The sequence below is a fragment of the Mastomys coucha genome, unplaced genomic scaffold, assembly GCF_008632895.1.
Source record: "Mastomys coucha isolate ucsf_1 unplaced genomic scaffold, UCSF_Mcou_1 pScaffold6, whole genome shotgun sequence".
NCBI classification, from domain to species: domain Eukaryota; kingdom Metazoa; phylum Chordata; class Mammalia; order Rodentia; family Muridae; genus Mastomys; species Mastomys coucha.
This window is the reverse complement of record NW_022196912.1, coordinates 47,204,114-47,221,791: the sequence shown is the minus strand read 5'-3', so window position 1 is coordinate 47,221,791 and position 17,678 is coordinate 47,204,114. Positions and strand designations below refer to the sequence as shown.

At 39.5% G+C, this 17,678-nt stretch overlaps 1 protein-coding gene and 1 long non-coding RNA gene across 14 annotated transcripts in view; one reads left to right on the top strand and one right to left on the bottom strand.

Annotated features, from left to right (window-relative positions):
* LOC116079769 overlaps window positions 1-7,858 on the bottom strand; it is an 83,508-nt gene extending 75,650 nt beyond the window's left edge. For 2 of the 4 annotated variants that reach the window (XR_004114148.1, XR_004114147.1), the window contains exon 1: window positions 7,748-7,855. This is a non-coding gene — a long non-coding RNA (uncharacterized LOC116079769). Of the gene's footprint in view, window positions 1-7,747 lie in introns of all 4 variants that reach the window. The other 2 variants (XR_004114146.1, XR_004114145.1) reach the window with 2 other exon arrangements.
* Window positions 1-17,678, top strand: part of Cbll1 (Cbl proto-oncogene like 1) — a 32,663-nt gene that overhangs the window by 10,543 nt on the left and 4,442 nt on the right. Inside the window, exons 1-5 of one of the 10 annotated variants that reach the window (XM_031355783.1) lie at window positions 7,008-7,185; window positions 12,426-12,593; window positions 15,054-15,154; window positions 15,449-15,532; window positions 16,358-16,431. In XM_031355783.1, the coding sequence (XP_031211643.1) occupies window positions 7,140-7,185; window positions 12,426-12,593; window positions 15,054-15,154; window positions 15,449-15,532; window positions 16,358-16,431 (473 nt within the window). In that variant the 5' untranslated portion in view covers window positions 7,008-7,139. Of the gene's footprint in view, window positions 1-7,007; window positions 7,186-7,910; window positions 8,058-8,129; window positions 9,017-12,425; window positions 12,594-15,053; window positions 15,155-15,448; window positions 15,533-16,357; window positions 16,432-17,678 lie in introns of those variants that run through there. The other 9 variants (XM_031355788.1, XM_031355786.1, XM_031355785.1 and 6 more) reach the window with 9 other exon arrangements.

Below are 17,678 nucleotides of genomic sequence, written 5' to 3'. Positions count from 1 at the left end.
AAAAACCCAAAACCAAAAACCAAAAACCAAAAAAACAATATGGAACTGAATTGGAAACCTCATCTCTGTTGGCTAGCTTTTGAAGTGCTAGATGAGTGCTATGCTGGGTGCTTTGGGGAAAGGCACCACTGTGAAATGCATGAACTAAGACATCCTGCCAGGCTTTTACCTACCTGTGCAATAGTGGCATGACTGCTGTTGGGCTATCCAACTGTCCCCTGGCTATATTTGAGGCCTGTGCCACAAAAGGGAATAACCCATGCCTGGCACAATAAACCCCACTTAATGACTCAGGCCTGTGAAGTCACAGGCCCAGAGGAGGAACTTATTGCTGTCATTTAAGTACACTGACATAGCCTTAGTTACCTTCTGAATATCTGTTCATACCTATAGAAAAAGCTACTCGAAGCCTCACAATGAATGGCAATGAATACAAGAGAATCATGGCTTCCGAAAATGCTGAGAATAAGTCACAGCTGTGGTCTCAGCACTAAGCAAGATATTTTCATCACCCACTCTAAAGTTCAGGCAACCTTCCAGAAGGGGTGAGATGTAAGAGTCTGGAAGACAGGATGAAGGTCTGTGAAATTCCATACTCCAGTTGATACAACCACTATAATCATTAACCCTCAACTATAGTGGTTACTTACAAGACTACCTACCCCTGTCTACAGTCAGTCATAAAATGGGATGGGGGGCTCATGGGCCCTACTCTTTACTAGACTACTGGGTAGAGTCTGGGAAAGAAGGGATTACTGCTTTCAGTTGTGTGCCTACCACTGAGCCCACCAGGCTCCAACCCACAGCTCCAAAACCATGGTCACAGGCATAACCCTAGTTAAAAACCAATGGGCAACAAAATAAGATGTATGGACATGAAAGTTTAGAGATTTGTGGAGAGGAAGGGTATGGACAGAGATGGTAAAAAGATGTGAGAAGTTGAGGATGAGAGTGGTCTGAAATTGTTTGCATATGTGTATAAGTCGTGTAAAAACACATTTTAATAAAAATTACATGAACATTTTCTGTTATCAATTTATTCAAATTTATACAATAAAATATTTAGTACAAATTTTAAAAAGATTATTAATTTATTATGTATAAAGCATTCTGCCTGCATGTGTGCCTGCAGGCCAGAAGAGGGCACTAGATCCCATTACAGAGGGTTGTGAGCCACCTTGTGGTTGCTGGGAATTGAACTCAGGACCTCTGGAAGAGCAGACAGTGCTCATAACTGCTGAGCCATCTCTCCAGCCTTAGTACAATATTAAATGTGACTAGTGTTTGTTCTACAAGTGTTATATTTTAAACTACTTTCAACTTAAAATATTAGACAATTAGTGAAAAATTAGTACATGCTTTCTATCTTATTTTTTTCTTCCTTTTGTAATTTTCCTGTGACTGGCTGCTATAATTTGATAAGGCATATATTTAGCAAGTAAATTCTCCTCTCCTCTGACATATTTCTGCTCATCATATTTGTTAACATTTAGTGGATACTACTGAGTCTGTTTTGTTGTTTTGTTTTGTTTTTTGTTTTTGGTGGTGGTGGTGGTAGTGTTGTTTTTCTTTCCTTTCCTTTCCTTTCTTCCTTCCTCTCTCTTTTTTTTAAAAATCTGATCACTTAAAGACTTTTTGACAGGACTCAGACTTAGAAGTAGAAGCTCTCCCCGAGCAGAGCCTATGTCTCCTGGCAATCTGTTCCTGGTATTTTTGTCTTCCTTTATTCTCTTGGCCAAAAGTTTAGCATATTCTACAGCCTCATTGTTTTTCCCTATATAATTGTGTTGCAGGATATGTGGTGCTAAATCTTGGATGTTTTGGTCCTGGGCTTCTGTAATGGTTATTCATGATTGTCAACTTGAGTACATCTGGAATTTACTAAAACCCAGAAATTTGAATGACATACCTGTGAGGGTTTTTAATTTGAAGTGGGGAGATTCACTTCTAATCCAAATCCTTGAGGTAGAAAGACAGGCCTTTAATTCAGATCTGGAGACTGGAAGATGTACTGTTAGTCCAGATCTTTTTAGCTGGGAAAACCCACCTCTAATCTGGGCCACAACTTCTGCTGGAAGCCTATGTAAGGATGTGGAAGAAGGCAGCCTTTGCTCTCACCTCAAAAGCATCCCTTCTCTGGCAGTAGGGCCATCTGTGGGATGCCAGTGTATAGTGAAGACCTGCTGAGACATCCAGGCTCAGACACTGAGCAATGCTACATTCCTGGACTTTCTGTTCACAGCCAGCCATTGTCGGATTCGCTGGACCAGAGCCTGTAAAACCTCCTTTTATCTATAACAGTGTTTAATTTTACAATTCTGTTATTCTAGAGAACTGTAATACAGCTTCTTATTATTTTAAATAATATCTGTCAACATGTTGGCACTCATATGTGGGTCACTAGTACAAGTCAAGCTGGTCAGAGTCTCTTATATAAGCCACACATTTTATGTTTCTTGAGGCTTAGCTTAAGTCAAACAGAAAGTTTAACTCTCATTCATTTCACTGAATGTAGGTATCACAAAAGTTAATTATATAGGTGTCTTAGTTAGGGTTTCCATGGCTGTGAAGAGACACCATGACCCAGCCAACTCTTATAAAGGAAAACACTTAATTGGAGCTGGCTTACAGCTTCAGAGGTTTAGTCCATTATCATTATGGTGGGAAGCATGGCAGCATGAAGGCAGACATGGTGCTGGAGAAGGAGCTGAGAGCTCTACATCTTGATCTGCAGGCAGCAAGGAGGAGACCAGATATGATTCACACAGGGTGTAGTGTGAACATTTAAGACCTCAAAGCGCTGCCTCCACAGGGACACAATTCCTCTAAGAAGGCCATACCTCCTCCAATAAGGCTATAATGCCTAGTAGTGCCACTTCCTATGGCCAAGCATTCAAACACATGAATCTATGAGGGCCATAACTATTCAAACCACCACAATAGGTCTTTCAGCTTGTCTGTAAGTGCTAGCTTGTATGGTTCACAGAGCTCCTGCTATATACCATCTCTGAACTGAGAGAGCATCTGGAGATGAAGGTTATTGGCTTGATCTTGTATTCAAGACACTGAAATAACCCCTCAGCAAACACTTTCTGACAACCATCCTATTTTTCTCCTAGCATAAACGGTGCTAGAAATAGAAGGCTACCAAAGTATCTTAAATCATTACCTGGAGATTCAAAGGTTAGTAGTCTGCTAGTAAGAAGAAAATATACATTTTAGGTTAAGCCTATTGGGACATAAATGTATCTCAGCATTTGGAAGGATAGGCAGGATGATTGACAAGTTTGAGACCAGTATGAACCACACAGTTAGATCCTCTGTCAAAAAAGCAAATCAAAATAAAACTATATATGGGTGTGTATGCATACACATACACACACTCAAAATGCATCACCTAGTTGCTTCAGGTTGTCCACTAAAATGACCTCACATTTATAAACTTTGAGAAAACAATATTCTATATAAATATTTATATTTTAATTAACAAATTTTTAAAGATTTATTTATTTATTTTATGTAAGTACACTGTAGCTGTCTTCAGACACTCCAGAAGAGGGCATCAGACCTCGTTAAGGATGGTTGTGAGCCACCACGTGCTTGCTGGGATTTGAACTCAGGACCTCTGGAAGAGCAGTTAGTGCTCTTAACTGCTGAGCCATCTCTCCAGCCCTAATTAACAAATTTTTAATTAATAAAATAAAAATAAATTATTAATTTGAAATCTATCAATTTTTTTCTTTTATGCTTATTTATTTGTGTCTGTGTGCCGTGGTACACATGAGGAGAAAAACTTGCCATAAAGAGATATCAGCTTAAAATTAACCACAGGCCTTAAATGTTAGGACCTGAATCTTTGAAATGATTACAGGAAAATACAATATAATATAGGCTATAACTTTCTGAGTAGGACTCCAATAGATTAGGAAATGATAGTGAAAACTGATGAATGGGACTGCTTAAATTAAAAAGCTGCTGGGTAGCAGAGAAAAAAATCATGGAGGTCAAGAGAAGCTAGAGAACAGGAGAAAACCTTTGCCAGTAATTAATCTGACAAGGGGAATGCTAGCCAAAACACATAAAGTAAAACAAATAAACAAGCATGCATTAAAACAACACATAATACATGAGCAAATTCAGTAAATAGAAACCTTGCAATAGACAATAAACATTTGAGGGGCTGAAGAGACTGTTCAGCAGTTAAGAGCAATTATCTGCTCTTACAGCAGACCTGAGTTCAGTTACCAGTATCCATATAGTGGTTGTAGTGGCTATTCCTGGTTGTCAACTTGACTATATCTGGAATGAACTACAATACAGAATTGGAAGGCTCACTTGTGGCCCTAATCTGGAGGCTGAGAGATACAAGAGATACCTGGATCTTGGCATGGAGATCTTGAAGCATAGTGGCTATGAATTCCAGAAGATTAAGACAGGGAGATCTCTGAGTTCAAGGTCATCTGGGATTAAAGGCGTGGTGGCACACACCTTTAATCTGGGCCACACATTCTGCTGGCGACCTACACAAGGACATCGGAAGAAGGAAGTCTCTCTCTTTGCCTCCTTGCCTTGTGGGACTGAGCAACTGCTAGATCCTTGGACTTCCATTCACAGCTGCTGCTGACCATTGTTGGAGAGTTGGACTGCAGACTGTAAGTTACCAACAAATTCCTTTACTATTTAGAGACTACCCATAAGTTCTGTGACTCTAGAGAACCTGGACTAATACAGTGGCTCACAACCATCTGCTGAGATAACCAGTCTCAGAAGACCTGATGCCCCTTTTCTGCCTTCCATGAGCATTGCATGCATATGGTGCATAAACACACACAGGCAGTATGTACTTGTACACATAAATGAAATGTTCAAAACATATTTTAAAAACTTACATGAAACACGTTCAAAATCATTAGCCATTAGGAAAACAATTTCCCCAGTAAGAATGTGTATCAAAGTAATCAAGAAGCAACGAATGTTGGTGAGAATTGGGGAGGGAAAATAGTCCAGTCACTAAGAAAAACAGTATGGAGGTTCCTTTAAAACAATTCCCACAAGACCTAGTCATACCACTTCTGGGAATATGCCTAGGCAAATCAGTTAACTTACTGTAAATCAGACATACAGGTATTTGCATATCCATTTTATTGTGGCAATATGCACTAGGCAACACAGCCAAGGTGTCCAATAACATACGGATGACTAAAAAACACGTTACATTCACACATGGAATACTAGCTTATTCTATGAATAAAGTTATGGAACTTACAAGAAAGTGGATGAAACTGGAAATCATATTAAATGAAAACTGGTATCACAAAGATAAGCATCCCATAGTTCCCCTCATCTGTGGGATGTAGGGGACATGGTAATAAGAGAAACTACAAGGGAGGTGGAGGGGAGACTGGAAATGTATACTAGAAGGGGTGAGTATGGTAGTGTACATTATACAGAAAGGGAAATATTACAAGAAAACTCACTAGCTTTACAGCTAATAAAAAATGAAAAATAAAAAGAACCATACAGGCCTGTGTATAATCTAATTTAGGAATTTAAGAGACTATCTCATCACACTGCTCCTGCACTGATAATATGGCAATTAGAATAAACAGGGGTGAGGGGGGAAGCACAGATGCAGAAGCAGGGCATCCAAGTAATAGGCCACATCAAGTACATGTTCCAGAGTTTATTAAAGTGAGTCTTCAGCAAGTTCTCTTCTTTTTTATTTGCTGAGACAACCTCAGTATGTAATTGAGGCAATCCTCCTGTCTCAGCCTTCAGGGAACCCCAGTAAATTTTTCTAATAATATACCATAAAATACTGACAAAACTGTAAAAGTCTATAAATACAATTTAAAAGTTCTTTTAAATCCTACTTCTCTAGTATTAATAGTCATTATTATTAATCTATATTTTTATCAATCTTAAGTTTGATGGGGGGGAATGTGGATAAAAAGCACTTCCTGGGTAAAAACTACCTCTTAGGCAGTCTAAGGTGTTGTATAAAGTGAGGCTTTCAGCGCCAGATGTATAAAGTGAAGTTCGCATGAGCTCTCCAAGGTATTGTTGAGGGTAAGGTTTTTATTGTAGATATGAGGGAAGAGTATACCCAGAGGCATCTGGACCAGCCCTGAGCAGGGAGAGAAAATAGTAGAGCAAACATGGCCAAGAGAGGAAAATGAGAATGAGGGGAGGGGAGGAAAGAAAGAAGGGAGGGAGGGAGGAGAGAAGGAGGGGAGGGAGGGGGGAGGAGGGACGAGGGGAGGGAGAGCCAAATGGCAGGGTTATACAGAAAAGAGAAGCTGGGGGAGGGAAGCCCATGAGCTGAAGTTTAGGGTCCACGAGGTTAAGACGAGCCATGGTTATTCAAGTTATTGTGATATTGAGGCAACTGCCTGGAGGCCAGCAAGTGTGTTGCTGTGCTAATAGACACCACAGTTAGCCATTTGTCCCAGTTTCTTTTGGAGCAGACAGTTGTTAAATACCCCAGCGCATCAGCACTATATTTAGAGACATATCAGAGAAAGGTTAAGCTTCAGTACCCAAACCCCACCCCACCAATCCCAGCAACTGAAAAATTATGAAAAACACCCAGTAGTATAGAAACTTCCATTTTAACAACAAAACCAAAAGGATATTGACTTAGAAATGTCCTTAGTTGAGTGTATCTACAACCTTGTTTGTAAAGCCACAATGAATGGGAATCTTTGAAAAGACCACAATTAAGACAATTACTAAATAACATGGTACACTTACACTATGATCACTGCAGTATTAGTCACAGTTACTGTGCAACGCACAGAACACATTGCTTATACATACTTTATTCAGAATTGAGTACTGTGAAAATATTTTTAAGAAAGGCCAATGTAATGTTTTAGTGATCTAGGAACTCTGGCACTGAAAGCGTGAACAACCCAAGGTAACGATGTCGTCACCAAGGGACGACCATAGAGCCCAAATCCCTTGACTCCTAGGCTGATGTTTTCCACTAATTGTGCTCCTTTCCACTCATCTGAGAGCTCCAAGTGTGAAGGGCTGGAGAAGGCAGAACACCTATTATGAGCCAAATCGAGGTGGGGGGTGCTCTGAAGGTTTTCAGCAATCGCCTTTGACACTTTCTTTTGTTTTGGCTGAGCAAGATGAAAGCAGCAACCACAGACCCCAGGGACCGAGAACTGGAACTAGGTACCGCCTGTTGTGGTAACTCTCTTTTCCTCAGTCGGGGCCTGCCCTTTCTCATCTCTTCCTTCTGGCCAAGCTCTAACGCTCTCCCTCCGACTCCATCGGTTCCTATCCTCCCACCTTCACCCCCTTTGCACACAACTGCTTTGCATCCTCTTTGGACGGGGACCTCCTGGTACTCCAGCTTTAGCAGGGATTCGAGGCGCCTGGTGTTGTTCTCTAGAGCGAGGGGCTAGTCAAGCATTGTAACACGCGTTTCAGTTGAGAAACTACGGTGGGAGCCAGGGCAAACCCGCGTGTCGAGTGGGCGTTGGGGTTCTTCAGGACAAAGCGCGATTAGACAATGAGGACCTTGCCTCCCTCCCGGCGCCTAACTCAGCTTCCTTCAGGCACCAACGGAGCGCGCGTGTTTACACTTGTGTACACCCGGCGGCGAACCCGGGGGGCATTCCAAACCGTTACTCCGCCCGCCGGGGTGGTACCAGCCCAACGGCTGAGACTGCGCTCTGGGAGGACTACAAATCCCAGAAGACCTCGCGCCGCAGGGGGGCGGGCGGCGGCTTACCTGCCAGCCGCGCTTCCCTCTGGTTCCTATTGCTTTCTCACTGCGATAGGTATCCTTCCTACAGCTGAGGGCTGCCTCTAGGGAGAATTAGCAATCTCGACATCAAACCTCTTCCTGCCTCAGTCCTGGCTATGTCTGACTCCCTCACCGGAGTCGGGTGGTGCGGCTAGGGAGGGAAGCCCGTGAGAGCACTCCCGGCGCACTTCCGCCTCTGCGCTCCGGAAGGTAGGGCGCACGCGCCTACTGCGACTCCGGAGCGACTCACTTCCGCTCCCACTGTGCCCTGCGAGCCGAATCATGGATCACACTGGTAAGGAGGCGGAGGCAGCGGGGGTCCCAGTTTCTTGCCCCCGTGGCTCGTGTGGGACTGGTTGCCCAGCAGGCACAAGGGGCTACGCTCGCCCCACTGCGCCGGGACGTGGCGGAGAGGAAGCAAGCTCTGACCCGGTCCCGGGCTTAGTCTGCTGCTTCTCGGCCTACCCTTCGGAGCGGTGCCTCCATCCTCGAGACCGGCAGCACCGCTTCTTTGGTGCCGCTGAGCTCGTTTCGGGACCCTCCGCCGCGCAGGCTTTTTGGAAAGGGAGGGTCCCAGTTTTGTCTTTGTGTTTCTCATTCCGGTTGCTTTGCACTTTGTGCTAGGGGAAATAGGCGGGTGTTTCCCACTCTCGGAATTGGAGAAGCGTCCGGACTCTTGGGCGAGAGTGGGTTGGAGACTTCCTGCTGCCTCTCAGCTTCGGGCGGCTGCTGCCGTGGTCACCTCCTGTGGTTATTGTCTCGTTGGCTTTTCGCGGACTAGTGGCTAGAGAAGAGAGTCGGATATATAGTTTTCGAAGTTACAAGCGGAGCATCTTTTCTACCTGAACGCAAAGCATGCCCCGCCCTTCGGCCGTGGTCCTTTCGCATCTTTTGGGAACGTATACAGATTTTTTAAGATCAAGATATTTTCATCGCATATTACGAGTAGCTTCAAACCTCACTTCTGTTGGCTTCGTTTTTTTGGCTTTAGTTTTAGTTTTAACACTTGGCTCTGAGTGCTTCAGACAGTTACATCGCCAAGCAGGAGGAAAAGCTTTTTCTTTAGGAATTGACTGAGATGCGCCCAGTCTTCCAACACTACTTAGTTATGTAATTGCATGCAGATACTTGTAGGCTTGGAGATAGAATGATGGAATGGTAAACAATAGGACTACGTCCTTGTCTTCGAGTTTACATTCTGTCAAAGTAGACAGGCAGGTTGGTTTCCTCTTTAAAAGCTGCTTGCAGATTGTGGTGAGTACTTTAAGAAACAGGTGCTTATTGAGTAGGAAGTTTCAGAGAGTGCCAGGGGAAAAGCGTTTTTGGAATAGTAGGAAGATATAAGAGAGGACCAAATGTTGGTAGCCTACTTAGCCTTAAGTTGTGAAGGAAAACACAAAATACCCTTTTCAGGACTTTGAAAATCATGATAAAGGGTTTAAGTGGCACGAAACAACTGAAGAAAAGTAGAAGTATAATATTTTAAAAAATAATTCTTTATGGAAAATGGTGTAGGAGAGGAAGAACAGGAGTAAATAAATAATCTATGTGGTGGTTGCAGTACCACAGAGGGAGACTCATTTAGTTAAAGTGAAGCTCAGTGGTAGAGCAGCTTACCCAGCTAGCACAGGTCCCAGCAATGCTGGAGGGGAGTGGGAGCAGGACATAGAGAGTAAGCAATTGCCACAGATACTTTGGTGGAGAATCCAGCAGCTGCTAATGGGTTGGTTTGTGGAAGTATGTGAGAGAAATGAGAAAAACCTGAGTTTCTCAGTAGAGTGTCTTGATGCTGAATGTGTAAAAGAATTATCCTAGTTTCTAAGTTATTAGCCAAAAGTTGCCTGGGGAAATAAAGATCATTCTAACATGAAAATAATCACTACTGAGCTAGCTAGGTAAAAAAAATGAGTTTCCAGACAGCACTCCTTTCTGTTTAATGTTAATGTTTCTAGATTTTAAATCAGTTATGACGAAGTCTCCTAATGCTTCAGTTTTAATTGCTGTACATTTTGAGAAGAAAAAATCAAATTAGGCCAAAGATACAAACTTTCACAAAAATAAATACAAATTTGAATCAACAGAGCCTTTGGCAAAACAAGAAATGGCAGTTAGCTAGTTAATTGACAATTTTCTGACTGAGTAGACATCTCAAAATAATGATTTTAATGTCAAAGGATCAAGAGGTCTTGTAAATGGGATTATTGAAGTAGAATTCTGCCAGAAAATAAGTGTGTTGTTTTTAAAAGTATACAATAAAATGTTACTACTTTTAAAGGCATATTTACTTTAAACGGCCAATTATTTTATCTCTTATGTAATATCCAGATATTTACCACAAGCTTTGTGTTTTGTTGTTTTATTTCTATGTATGGGTGGCCCCACACAAACTTCAGAATTTTGTCACTTGAAATCTGTGAGGCAAACAGTAGCTTTAGAAACAGGCTCGTGAAAGGGCCAGGCTACTGTTTAAATAATGGAGCACTGGGTTGTGTGAGCTGGTTGAAAGGTTGTGCAGGTAAAGTGTGTTTTCATTCACAGAGGTAGCATACTAAGGATCCTTGTGATATCTGAAGGGCAACACGTTGGCTATTTCAGTTCTTTGGAAAGTTGGGAATAGTTTTTGTGCAAGGGGAAAAGGTTATCTGTCGTAGATCTATGTAGATCCTTATAGATGAGCAGATGCAGTAGAGACTGCTGAGGTACAGAAAGTGTATTCACAAGTCTTTAGAAAGACTCCATTGTAGTGCAGTCTTGAAGATTGATCAAGATTGTAGCCATTCATCTGATCTTTCATGAAAGATTTTGAGAGGAGATAGCTATTATAAGAGTAGAAAGATGCCGGGCGGTGGTGGTACACGCCTTTAATCCCAGCACTTGGGAGGCAGAGGCAGGTGGATTTCTGAGTTTGAGGCCAGCCTGGTCTCCAGAGTGAGTTCCAGGACAGCCAAGGCTACACAGAGAAACCCTGTCTCGAAAAACCAAAAAAGAAAAAAAGAAAGAGTAGAAAGACATGTTTAATCATTGAAACCTATTTTAAATTTCATTATATTTTGATCATAGAAAGGAAAACGGGTATGAATGTAATTGATTAGTATTGCTTATAGTCGTGGAAGTCATTAGTACTAGCAGACTGCTTTCACATTTTAGTTTTGCCAGATGTAATGTGGATAGTTTGGCCATCAGTTCTGATTGTGATTCTTGCAGGAACTCTAGTCCTTAATTTGTGTTTCAGACATTACAATTTTAAGATTACATTTGCATTTTCTATCTTTAAGTGTTTCCCTTTTTGTCTTAAGGTAAGGTTGAATACTTTGTGTTACATCTTTTTATGAACTTTTATGTGATTCAGTCCTGTGAAATAATGTACCTCTAATTTCATGGACAAGAATTCCTTTTTTTCCAAAGATGGCAAGATTTTTAAGGACTAGAAAGTGCCTGTTTTTTAAGACCCAAGTCTAACTAACAGTTTTCCATTGCAGTGTTGACTGTTAACTAAAGATATCTGTTTCCTGTGCCTCTAGAAATGTTATAGTAAAATAATGCACTGTGTTTTATTAAATGATATATTTTTGTTTCTGTTGAATACTTTTTAGAAAAAATATTATGCTTAAGAGAGTAATTACCTCTTTAAAGCCAACACATAAGCCAGTAAGATGGTGTAACAGGTAAAGCCACTGCTACCTGCTGAGGCCCTGAAGTCAACATCTGGGGCTCAGGTGGTTGGAGTGAGAACCAGTTTCCACGGATGGTTTCTGACCTCCACATATTCACTGTGGCTCCACAGCAGTCCCCTCTAGAAATATAAGTTAAAACTTTATTTTCAAATATATTTCACACTTAGTGTTGCATTTTTAATTTGTTATGTAAATTTACTAAGTTTACTGCAGGCTACTTCACCTGTTTGATAATTAGACACATATGTTAAGACAATTTTGTTGCCAGGCAGTAATGACACATGCCTTTAATCCCAGCACTTGGGAGGCAGAGGCAGGCGGATTTCTGAGTTCAAGGCCAGCTTGGTGTACAGAGTGAGTTCCAGGACTGCCAGGGCTATACCTGTCTGGAAAAAACAAACAAACAAAAAGACAATTTTGTTTTTCTCCTTTATAAAAATCTTTACAATCTGTATGAGGTTGTTTTTTTTTTTAAAGGGTTATCTTTTTGTAAATTACTATGGAATTGTATGGTAATTTTTATTGCTCATTTTTAAAAAAGGTTCTATAATTTTTATCAGCTTTTGAAAGAATTCCCTGTCAAAAAAAAAAAAAGAAGAAAAAAGAAAAGCTTAACCAAAAGCATTTCTTAAAGATTTACCCCAACTAAAGAATATTAGAAGTTACACTTATCAGTCTGGTATTTAAAATCAGAACCAAGATCTTCAAGTTATTGTTTGATGTTGTTGATTTTATCTTTATAATTTTTATCAGCTTTTGAAAGGGTTCCCTGTCAAAAATAAAAAAAGCTTAACCAAAAGCATTTCTTTAAAGGTTTACCCCAAATAAAGAATATTAGCAGTTACACTCATCAGTCTAGTATTTAAAATCAGAACCAAGATCTTCAAGTTATTGTTTGATGTTGTTGATTTTATCCTTATACTTATTGTAGAACAATTTTCAAAAAGAAAAGTAAAAATAACTACAATTTCTTTTCTACATTCATATAGACAATGAATTACAAGGCACTAATAGTTCTGGATCCTTGGGTGGTCTTGATGTTCGCAGAAGAATTCCTATAAAACTCATCTCCAAACAAGCTAACAAAGCTAAGCCTGCGGCTCGCACTCCGAGGACAGTTAGCAGAATGCCTGCAAAGGCCCCACAAGGTGATGAAGGTAACTTGTCTGAACTGAAAGGGTTAAGAGTTATCAGGTTAGAGAGGTAGCTTGGAAGTTCCTCCAGAGGACCCAGATTCAGTTCCCAGCACCCATATGACAGCTCACAACTGTGTGTAACTCCAAGGTCTGACACCCTCACATAGACATACATGCAGGCACTATGCACATAACACTAATGCACATAAAATAAATACAAGTAAATTTTTAAAAAGTTCTTTTGTTTATCTGAGTGTATCAAGAAATCCATCTGATTTTATTTACTTAAACCTACTTTAAAATTTTAACCTTAATGTACTCTTTATTTTCTATCCCTTTGTAAGCTCCCTTCCCTGTTTCTAATCGATATTGCACAGAGCATTACATTAAAAGTAAAATTTGTTTTCATAGTCCTCTCCAAAGCTGATGTTAATGTCTCTTTTTCAAGTAAGCTGGGTGGTAGTGATGAATCCTTTTTATATCAACACTCCAGAGACAGAGGCAGGTAGATCTCTGAGTTCAAGGGCAGTCTGGTGTACAGGGCAAGTTCCAGGACAGCCAGGGCTACACAGAAAAATCTTGTCTAGAAAAACCAAAAAAATAAAAACTAAAATAAAAAAGGTTTACCCAGGTGAGGTGATGCATGACTAAAATCTCAGCGCTTAGGAAGCTGAGACAAGAGGATTGATGTTTGAGGACAGACACTGTCTCAAACTAATGAATAGTCCTAGGTGTTTAGTCTATAGATAGCCTACAATTTATTTTACTTTCTTGTAGATTCTTGTTTTGCTGTAATTGTGCTGTGATGTGAATATTAAAAATTTGACTTGGGAAGATGGCCAAATTCTTTAAATTGGTGAGAGTAATTGCCAAAAAAGCCTGGCGACCCAAGTTTCATCTTAGAACCATTTAAAAGAGGTAGAGCACTGACCTCCAGAAGAAGATGTCTTCTGACCTCCACCTGTCGCTGTGCACATGTGCAGACCCCTCCCCTTTGTATCATGTACACAACAAATGACTGATTGTATACTTCGGAATTTATCAGATCTTGCTAAATTCTTCAGAAAGGGTGTGTTGGTTTTTACTCACACACATCAGTATTTTGTGTTATTAGCGTAACATTTTTTTTGAACCATTCTGCCCTTGAAGGTTGAAAAGCCTTGCTGCCTCAGCCTTCTAAGTGCTGTGATCATAGGCAGGAGCTTAGTGTGTGGTTGGATGTCTTTTCATAGTACTAGCCAGTTCTTGGCTCAGTTCCAGTGTCTGTTTTGATTGGTGCCTTTCTCTTAATTTTGAATTCTTTATAATATTGGCTTTGTTAAATGTGTAATTGTCTTTTGAACTTTGAATATAAAATATTACTGTAAAGAACTTGAACATTCTAGGTAGCCAGCTAACTAGAGCTTGCTCTTTTCTGTCTTAATATATTCTTTAAAAGGCCTTTCCTAGTTTCGTGAATATAAAAACTGTTTCCTGCCTTCCCACCTGTTAGAAGGCAGCAAGCTAGTCTACGGGCCAATTTTGGTTCCTTAAAAAAGATAAGTTACTGTTCAGTTGAGTATTGCCCATGGCTATTTTCCTACTAGCAGAATTAACTAGATTTATATGACCAAGAAAACCTAAGATTTGTAGTGTGGCCTTTTATAGCAACAGTTTTTGGCCCATGCTTTAGAACATTTATGGGTATGTATTGTTTTTTAAAGTGAGGTCTTGCTTACCATAAATATTGAGTAATTTGCTTTTTTCTTCCAGAATAGAAATCTTGCTGTAACATACATTCAAGTTCTACAGGATCTGTCTTACTCCTAAATTCTGTTCTTATAATTTGTAGGTAGTTTAGAATAAATGATTATGCGTATCTTAAAAATCTGTCAAGTAAACATGATGGTGATAATTGGTGAGGTTTTATACTAGAGATAGTCAGTGGAGCTGGTAAGAGTGTTGAATAAGAGACTCCATTATAAATCTGTCCCTTGGCTCTGGCACTTGGCTTATATGGTGGCTGCTGTACCCACTGTATGTTGTCATTTGTAAAGTACTAGAGATGGACTCAGTGATCATGAAGACTACTTCCAGCTGGCATTTTAAACTCCAGTTTAAAAATGATATACCAGTTAATTTCTGTGACAAATGTGGATTGTCTATTACAATCTGTGGAAAAGTGGTAAATTCAATTAAGGCCTGGTGGTATAGAGGTAGGACTCTGAAATATTTATTATGTTTTTTTTATGACCAGTTTTATATACAAAAAAGCTAAGGAAAGTTATATAATACCATGAATTTAATATAGGGTTTTGTTTTTGTTTTCTTAACTGTTTTAGAGTAGTTTTAGGAATTTTGGTTTTCATGTTTTTAGATCTCTGGAAATCATCAGAAATATTTTTCAGTAAATAAATATACTTTTAACTTTGTCATGTAAATAAACATACTTTTAAACTGAAATTTGAAGTTGGAAAATGTAATGTAAGTTTTTTCTCTCAGAAGGATTTGATTATAACGAAGAGCAGCGGTATGACTGTAAAGGAGGCGAACTCTTTGGGAATCAGCGAAGATTTCCAGGACACCTTTTTTGGGATTTCAAGGTATAACTAAAAGTGAAAAAGTAGGCATTAAATACTGGAAATTTAGTATGTCTGTGACTTGTACCACACATAAGACCACTTGCTTGTTTCTAACGTCTTCAAAAATAATTTGAAGTAATTTTTGGTAAAATCATTAGCTGCTGTTTAAGAAGAACAAGCAAATGGAGTTATACTAATCATTTTTTACTTCTGTTTATAGTAACAACTTAGGAAATTCTAACTATCTCATTGTGAATTGATAAGGACAATTTTCAAAATTGCCTAAAGATAAAATTTTAATTATCATTTCAACAGATAAACATCTTAGGTGAAAAGGACGATACACCAGTTCATTTCTGTGACAAATGTGGACTGCCTATTAAAGTCTATGGGAGAATGGTAAGTACAACTAAGATTTTTTTATAACTAATTTTGTAACATAATATGTACAAAAAAGCTAAGAGAAGTTTAATACCATGAATTTAGTATAATTATTCTTCTTACTGTTTTAGAATAGTTTCAGGAGAAACATGGTAAGATAAAACACATTTTAGAGTTCTTTTTCAGGAGCTTTTTACTTGCAGGGACTATTTTAACGTCGATAGGTTCACATATCTGAAAATAGAAGCAGGTGCCAGGCAAGGGGGGATAGTTGTCTAATCCTAGCACTCCGGAAGTTGAGGCAGGATTGTAAGATCAAGGGCTGCCACAGGTACAGCAGAGTGTAAGGCAGTCTGAGCTGAACATGAGATCTTTTCTCAGAAATAAAAAGCAAAGTGTTAGCAGATGTACGTGTATTTATTGGAAAAAGAGCCAAAGTTTTCAAAACATTTTCAAAAATTTGTGATTAAAAATTGTTTCTGGGCAGTGGTGGTACATGCCTTCCACTTTAATGCCCCATTTAATCTCATCCCTTGGAAGGCAGAGATAAGTGAATTGTTCCAAGACAGCCAAGACTATGCAGAGAAACCCTGCCTTGAGAAACGAGATAGCATACGATAGATAGATAGATAGGTAGGTAGGTAGGTAGATAGATAGATAGATAGATAGATAGATAGATAGATAGATAGATAGATAGATAAACTCTTAGCTGCTTCTGGTATATAGTTCTAATAAGTATTTAACTCCTATGTGCCTTCTGACTGTAGATCACTGTACTGACAATTAGTATTGAAATATTCTAAGTTATTCTAGAATGTTTAACTATGATATTTTTGCCTACAGATTCCATGCAAGCATGTCTTTTGCTATGACTGTGCTATTTTACATGAAAAAAAAGGAGATAAGATGTGCCCAGGGTAAGATATGATCATCTTTAGATTGCCTAATGGTAGTGGCTTATAAGCAAGATGGGTTAAAGGTTTTGGAGTAACAAGGATGCAAATGTGCTGGCTGAGCCACACACTCTGTGGACCTGGAATTAGTTTTCCCCTTCTCTGGAAGGTGGAGCTAGCCATTGTCAGTCCATTCAGAGTAGCTAAAATGATGAAATCTCTTTAACACCATAGCAACAGTGTTGGACACCAGAACCCCTTTTTGTTTTATCTTTTGTGTTTGTCTGGCACACCTGGAAGCAAGTTTAGTGTAGTTTAGTGATTGAGAACAAACTCTTTCCAAAATTAAAATTAACATTTTTTATTATTAATTGTATGTGAATAATGTGGTGGGGGGTATGAGCACGTACAAGGTCAGAAGGCAGCTTGGTGGAGCACTTTACCTGCTGAGCTGCCTCACTCCCCAGGGTTAGAATTATTGAGTTCAAGTTCCCATTTGACTGTTTTTTAGCTGTGTGGTACAAGTGGGACTTTATATAAGCTCCCCGTGTTATTTTTAAGATTAAATAAGGATTAATGGAACAGTAGAGTCTGGCATACAATAAACACCATTCCTATCTCCCAGTATCCCAAACAGATGTGTTTTGGGTGATAATTACATCATCATAGATTCAGAGTTATGCAGCATGGTGTCTGTTTTGGGATAGCTGTATAATAAAGTGAAATTTTAAATTAATTTGGAACCCTGGTAAAGAAGCCTTGAGAAAAATGGAGTGAAACGTTTTGAATTAGCTCAGGAGTTCCCAGCTCTTCTAACCCTGTACTTGAAAGTACCCTTAGGAGTACCACTGGTTGCTAATGAAACTATGAACAATTGAAAGGAAAGATGTCCCCTCTATGGTATATGGTTTTGCTAAGAAAAAAAGGGATGATTTGTTAGTGATCCAGTGACAACTGATTCTCTTGACATATTTCATTAGGTTTTTAAAGTTATAGGTTATGAAATACATACTGTGTTTAAAGGGTATTACTATATGTTCTATAGAGTTATAATTCACAAGAATAATGAAATTTGGAAGTATATATTATAGCCTTTGTTGAGGTATTTCACTAATGCTTTTTTTCTCAGCCCAGTGGTGTGCATTAGCTTTAAAATTACATAACATATGTGATTGTTCCAGTAAGGTAAAGAATTAAAATGTACACTTGGGAGGCAGAGGCAGGTGGATTTCTGTGTTCAAGGCCAGCCTGGTCTACAGAGTGAGTTCCAG